General features: G+C 38.1%; 1 protein-coding gene across 1 annotated transcript in view; it reads left to right on the top strand.

The window, feature by feature from the left end:
- Positions 1 to 620: 620 nt before the first annotated feature.
- The window catches only part of ST8SIA4 (ST8 alpha-N-acetyl-neuraminide alpha-2,8-sialyltransferase 4), a 128,354-nt gene continuing 121,441 nt past the window's right edge, over positions 621 to 7,533 (top strand). Inside the window, exon 1 of the mRNA XM_003759343.4 lies at positions 621 to 1,129. Coding sequence (XP_003759391.2) covers positions 963 to 1,129 — 167 coding nt within the window. The 5' untranslated portion in view covers positions 621 to 962. The remainder of the gene's footprint in view (positions 1,130 to 7,533) is intronic.

Here is a 7,533-nt window from a genome sequence, read left to right as displayed (position 1 = left end):
TTGCCATTGGACCTATATGACTCCTAAGGAAAAAGTGAGGCTGCCCAGCCCTCCTTCACCTGAATACAATTCACTTGAATGTCACAACATCACCTCCATGAGGTCATGGTGCTCTTTAAGGATAAAGGACAAACAAAGGCCACTTTCACTTTTCTACAAAATCAACATTAGGGTTTGACATTTTAGTGAAGAATCTCCCTGTGAATTGCGAACAGCAACAAATCCTGTAAATTGCTGCCCTCTAGAAGGGTGTATCTGATGTGTATTCCCCGATGTGAATCCATAGAAACTCCTATACTTCCTTTAGAAGTTTAGGTAGGATCTCATAAACTTATCTTTAGGGAGAAAAAGGCTTCCTATTCCCTGTTTATTGTTTCGGAATACTTCCAGAAAGACCGTTTGAAAACTTCCTAAGGAGTTGATTCGTGTGACTGCTAAAGCTCTGTAGCGGTTTTCTCTCAGTGTTACAATAAAAAAGAAAGGCTATGTTACAGTTACCAAAAAAAAAAAAAAAAAAAAAAAAAAAAACCAGCGGCCGGCCCGCAAAGGGAGGCATCAGCAGCCTCCGCCCCCTACGTCCGGCGATTGGCTGGTTTCTGCTCATCATTTCCCTGCTTGGAAAAGGGAAGGGCCAGTGACGTTCCAGAGCCCAGCTGCAGCCTCTGCCACCTCAGTTGCACAAGGTGTTGAATCTGAAAGGAAAGGAGAGCGTGAGTGAGACAGGCGCGGAGCTGTAGGGAACGCCCCGGGACCCAGAGCAGAACCAGGGTGCCACTGCAAACCTCCGACCTTTTCACTAGCATGCGAGGAACAGCCGCCGCCGTCGTCGCCGCCGCCGCCGCCGCAGCTACTGCCACTGCCACTGTCTTCTGTGTCCCTGATCTCTTGTGATCAGAGCTCCGGGCGTCCGTCTTATTTTATAGATTTTCATCCTCTCCCCATACACACCAAACGGATTCTTTATGCAAAGCGAAGGTGTAAAAGGGGGGAAAAAAGGATTTCCCTGGGCTGGCAAGATGCGCTCCATCAGGAAGAGGTGGACTATCTGCACGATAAGTATCCTCCTGATCGTTTATAAGACAAAAGAAATAGCAAGAACTGAGGAGCATCAGGAAACGCAACTCATAGGGTAAATGCAAAGTGTGGGTCTAACAAAAGAGATAGAAGACATGATAACGTGGATGAGGGAACAGCTGGAGAGAGGATACGTGTGTGTGTATGTGTGTGTGCGCGCGTTTTGTGTCTGTTTAGTCTCTTAAATAAAATAGCTCCTACTCAAATGTGTTTCCTCAACCTCCATATCCTTTCCTTTAGTAACTGTTCAGCTGTGCATGTGCCGTCTTAATGCCTGAAGAAGTCAAAGGAGAACTACTCATATGTAAACAAGGAGTTAGTAGAGGAACTCCCTATCCACCTTAGAGGTAGAATTTAAATGAGTTAGATCTCTATTTACCTTGCCCACTCAGTACACAAAGAAAATAGGTTGCTGAGTTAATGAGCTTACAAACTCCAAAAAGTAGATACTACCTTTCCCCTTTCTCCTTTCTGACTTCATTCTTCCTCTATACCTCTGTGTACCAGAATTTTTAACTAACAACCAGTATCTCGATTTTTATTTACACATTCCTTGAACGACGATTTTGACATCTTGGTAGCAGTTTTAAGAACTGCGATGCAGAACGCTACAAAATAACATTCTTTTCTTCTGTTTCTTCGTTTCCTTCAAAGGGACAAATGGTTTAAGAACATTCCAAGGTCTCTTTAATTATCTTAGTGTTGCCCTTCCTTCCTCCCCGTTTTTGGTGACTTTGAAGTTTACCCAAGAGGTGATTGTAACTTTGCTATTGTAGCTTGCAAACATTTTGTGAGGGTGTGAAATTGGCTGTAAAGACAGTTAAAAATCCAATTTTGGAAACAAGTCTTCTTCAGACGACTAACCTCAGAAACTCCTTGTTAGCAAATTTTTGCTGGTTTGTTATCTCAGCTTTTACTCAGAGTGGATAAAAACCACACTTTTCTGTGGCCCTGTTAAGGAGTGCTAACCCTCCCTTCACCCCCATACACACACCCCAAACTTCGTGCAGGAATAGACTGCCGCTCCCAAAGGACTAACAGTCTAAGTTAAGAGGATGAGAAAGGGAGGGGGGATTCATTTAGGTAGAAATGACTATAATATAAAGAAGTCAGTTTATTCGAAATATTGTAGCTAGGGGGAAGAGGAAGGTTTGAAAGACTGGTTATTTAAAATGTGTAAAAGACAGATTTGTACTGGGGTGGGGGTGGGGTGCAAGAGTATATGTCTCTTGGGGGGGAGGCGGGATAGGGAAATAGAAAATCTGGTACAGAGCAATTGACTAAGAGGAAGCTTTTGGTAAAGCAGGGTGGTGGAAGCAGTGGGCGGAGAGTACGGGATAAACCCTGCAGACCTGTCTCTCTATCAGACAAAGGGGGTCTCTAGAAAACTAATGGACAGAGGGTGAGATTTCCATAGATGGAGAAGGTCTGCTTTCTCCTTGGGAACACGTAGGGGTAAGCCATTTCCAGAAGTCAAGCTTTTGTAACTGGAATAACTGGGAAAGGGCTTCAGTACTAGAGGGGCGTGCAGTCTAAAAGGCTCTTTCCACCGGGAAGATAGGGTAAGAGGGGCGTGCCTGGAGAGGGAGGCAGATACGACATGTGCTTTTTGCTCCTCCACTTGCTCGCCTGGAGCGTGTTATTCTGGCGAACTAAGGCCGGTTCTTCATCTACCCCTTCTTCTTGGGTGCAGTCGGCATGGTCTTACAGCCCAGTTAAGAAGCTTCGGACTTGAGGCTGCAGTCCCAAGCCGGAGGAAGAGCGTAGGCTGGCCCCAATTGCAATTGAGGGTGCTGAACTGGTTCACCCTCAAGAACCTGAGCTGCGGTTTCCCCTTGATGTTAGAAGAAAACGCGCAGAGTTGCAGAGCTGAATAGATTCCTTTTAACCAGTCTGTCTTCTACCTGAGCGAAGGAGAAAAATGATTCTACAAAAGAAGTAAACAGGAGGAACCTTTTGTTGCGGGGAAACGGGTTCCCCTCCTGTTCTGAAAAGGCACTTGTGTGGCTCGGATAGAACAATGTGTGCTCCTCCTTATTTAACTCGAGCAATTACTGTTTTGTGCAGTGAGACTATTACCAGCTAGATTGAGCTCCTCCCATTTCTCCCTTCCCCCTACTCCTGTTTTCTGGGACCCATCAGTTCCCTGACTGCGAACCCAGTCTGACGCCCCTTTGGTTCTTTCTGGGGTCTAAGGGTTATTTTTGTTGCCCCTAACCTTAGATAGATAGATGTTCCGTTTTGCCGAAGGCTTCTCCCATTCTCCAAGTTTGAAACTTAGCGTAATATAGAGCTCAACCTGCGACTCTACAACTGATAGAATTACTAGCAAAAGGCTTTATTAAACAATTCTTTAATGACAATTTTTTTCCCGGTCTTTCTCTTTTCCCAACCTTCCACTGAAATCCCAGAGCATCCTAAATTGTTTGTTTCAGATTAACAGGGCACTGGAGTCCAGTTCTGTGTCCAGACCAATATTTAAAATATGAGTTAAACAACAGACTCAGAGGCTGGCCTTTGGGGGGCACTACGTGCATTGCAGGTGGGCAGTAAGGGATTTCTGAGAGCCATCTACCGCTTTGAGCTGAGGTTTAGAGTTGGAAGTGTCATTATATATTCACTTCCTGAAAGTTCCAGCATCCTGGGTTTTATAACTCTTCTCCAAAGCTTCTTCTTTTTCCTGGGAGGGAAAGTCAGCGATAGATTTAGAGTCAGTTTTAACTCCTTAAAATATGAGTTTCCAAATACTAGATATTAAAGAAAAATTTCTGGGAAAGAAGAGAAATAATGAGAACAGTAGTAGTTAACACAACTTTTTCTATTATTCTATTAATATACTCACCTTGAAGAAAACTTGAGAATTAGTTGAAGAAAATGAGATATGTTTAGCCTGAATCAGAGAATCCTGGGAAGACTAGACACCCACCTTCATTTTATCTGAAGGGTTGTCTCTTCTATGGAGGAAGAATAAGACTCAGTTTTTGTTTGTTTTGGTTTGTTCTGGGAGTTTTTTGGCCCTTGAGGTCAGGACTAGTAAAAGTTGTAAAGAAGTAATTTCAGGGAAAAACTTTCAAGACTTCCTAACCTTAAAAACTAAGCAGAAATAGAGGAGGATTCTTTGGGAGCTAGTGGTTTTCCTTTCAACATATAGTCTTCAAGGAAAAGCTGATTAACCATTTGTTGGTTATGTTCTAAAGAGGATTGGGGAGGGGAGAGGACATTGAATTCATATATATATATATATATATATATATATTTATATATATATATATATATATACCTCTATGGACAGCTTGGCGGCACAGCAGACAGAGTACCAGACCTTAGACTGCTACTGAAATCTTTTCCAACTTTGAAATGTGGTGATTGGGTGAACAGCAACTGTTATAACAAGCATACTGTGACCAATGTATGAGATTTACAACTAGATTTATAGTTAGGAAAACCAGGATTCAATCTCAACTCTATCACTCACTACCAGGTGACCTTGGTTGTCATTTACAGAATGGGGGTGGTTGGATTGGTTTGATCTCTTAGATCCCTTCCAGCTACAAATCTCTGATTCTTTCACTTCACTTCAAAATGCTTTTTGAGTTGATTTCCATTAACTAGTGATCATTTGAGAATATATAACATATTTCAATCATATTGTTGACTGATCAATTGATCAATGTCTTAATAAGAGAAATGTCATATATTTATAAGATATTTATTGTTGTGGTGCATAAATATGCATAATATTTTTAAATTTCATGCATATGTAAAATGAAGTTAATAGAGATAATGAGGAAAAATAAGTGAGCAAATGAATAGAAATATATATTTACATTTAGCTATTCTAATTGTGTATTTTGCTCACTTTTATAAACTATCTTAATTTTTTAAAAAATCTTTAGGGTAGGAACTGGTATAAGGACTAGATCTTTAATTAAATTGGCATAAAACAATTTTCTCTACAAATGGAGGCCATTATCTTTTTAATGAACTAGAGTTTTAGAGAGTTAAAAACTGGAGTCTTTAGAGTTGTTTAGAACAGAGCTTCTTAAACTTTTCCCATTCATGACCTCTTTTTGTCCAAGAAATTTTATGTGTTCCCAGGTCCATAGATATATAAAATACATATACAAATTTAACATTTATTGACCATAAATCATAATTTTGTGACCTCCACATTTAGTTATGAGGTTGGGGTTTAAGAAGCTTTAGTCTAGAACTCCCAGGATCACACAGTCAGTATATGTCAGGAGGGATTTGGAGAAGAAAAAAAAACAAAACAAATCATGCCTTGAGATCATCTCTGTGTCTGATAAACTGTCATGCAGCTACTTTCTTTAAGAAATTTTGTTGTGTTCAAATTAGCTTAAAAAATTTCATGTTGTGTACCATAAGCAAGTATATGTATTCTCCATTCATTTGTTAAGTGACAAATACAACAAAACTTAGTTTTAATGTTATCTCTGTGTGGGCTTTACTATTGCATATTAAGAAATCCAAAATTGAGTCATCTAATTTAGCTCATGCATTCACATGAAATTCTACTCATTACTATTGGAATTCTTAGGAAGAGTAAAAAATTCTCCTTTACTGCCATATGCCTCTGTTTTAACATTATGTTAATGATAAGGACAGCCAATTTGATTTTTGTGTGAAAAAGGATTCACATGAACATTTACTTTATAATGAAGAATTTATACCAAGTACAAGTGAAAAAAAACTTACCTTTGTTCATGAAGAGTTTTGCAGCATATTTTAATGCAAAAAAATGAGATAAAATTTTGTAATTTGAAAGTATGATTAAAAGTATGCTATTGCACTATATTTGTACTCTGGCAATCTATGCTTTGTTGAATAAGTTGTGAAGAGATATGGGAAACATTTCAAAAGGTAAATATTATTTTTAGGTATTAGTAACATAATTAGGTGTTAGTAACATAACTTCTGTTACCAATGTCATGCAGAAGACATGCTTAAGGAATTATTTTTAGCTCAGTATAAGGAAGGATTTCTGATGTAGTTTTATGTTGTATGCTTTCTTTGATATATTTTGTTAATTTTTCTTTAGGCATGTATATTGTATCATATTGAAAAATAGGTTTATGCAAAAAATATGTTCTCTGATGTTGTTTAGAAGTTTTGTTTTAGCTGGATAGAAGGAAATAAGATTGGAAACACTGTGCAGAGCATGCACCGGAAGGAAAGTACCTTATAATAAGGCAGGATGTTTTCAGGGTCATGAGTTAAGTACTCAGAGAGTGATTGAAATTTGTACAGAAAAACTATGTCACAACCTCAGACAGAAAACCAAATCCCAGACATTTGAGATGTCACTGCAGTTGGTGAAATAGAGATAGGTAAGAAAGTTTGTTTATCTAAATTAACAATGCCTTCTTTCTGTCACATGTTGTGATTCACATAACCACTCATAAAATCCAGACATGGTGCATGCTATATTGTTGAGCCATTGATTCTAGGCATATTTCAGTTTTTATGAGCAAAACATGAAATCAACAAGCATTCACTAAGTATCTACTATTTGTCCAGCCCTATTATGGATGTTAGGTATGCAGGAATAAAAGCAATAGTACCTGATCTCAAGGAGATTGCATCTTCCTGAGAACACAATATCCACAAATGAGCTGGAAATGCTTGGTGGTGCAGTGAATAAAGTGCTTGTCTAGAGTTAGGAAGACCAGAGTTTTAATCTGGTCTCAGATACTAACTAACTGTGTGCCTCTTGGCAAGCCACTTAAACTCTGTCAATCTCAGTTTCCTCAATTGCAAAGTGAGAATAATAATAATAATACCTAATTCACTGGATTATTGTGGGAATAAAGTTAAATAATGTAAAACATAGTGTCTAGCACATAGTAAGTACTAAATAAATTCTTATTTCCTTCCTTTTCCCTATGTATAAAATATATATAAAATGAACACAAAAGTATATTTGCAACTAGATTGATCATGATGAGGGTCAATAACCCCTCATGAGCTTTATTAAATATTTCTTATTTAAAAAACTGAATTAGTTCAGTGTATTAAATATATGTATGTATGTGTGTATATATACAAATATATGTATATACATATATATATAAATATCACAACAAATAATCCCATGATAGCAATTATTCAGCATATATGTGTGTTTTCCTCATACACAATTTTTACCTTTCCATAAAGGCATAATAAATAAAGGTGATAAAAAAGATACATTTCAATCATTCTAAGAACTTTCATAAACACATTATTTTATGTGAGATAATTTCTACTTATAGAAAGATGCTGCTGCTGTGGCTACTGACTTATTGTTAGTAGAACATGTGCTTTTGTATTGCTTTTCCAAGACTGATGATATATTTGCACTTAGCCACTCATAGTCTTTTAAAAAAACCCAGTAACTAAAGCTCAAATGTTCTTACCTATCTGTCTATATTTTTATTTGTGGACAACTACAGTCAT

This window comes from Sarcophilus harrisii, chromosome 1 (assembly GCF_902635505.1).
Source record: "Sarcophilus harrisii chromosome 1, mSarHar1.11, whole genome shotgun sequence".
NCBI lineage: Eukaryota > Metazoa > Chordata > Mammalia > Dasyuromorphia > Dasyuridae > Sarcophilus > Sarcophilus harrisii.
Note: the sequence above shows the minus strand (reverse complement) of the source record. Positions and strands in the feature narration are given on the sequence as shown.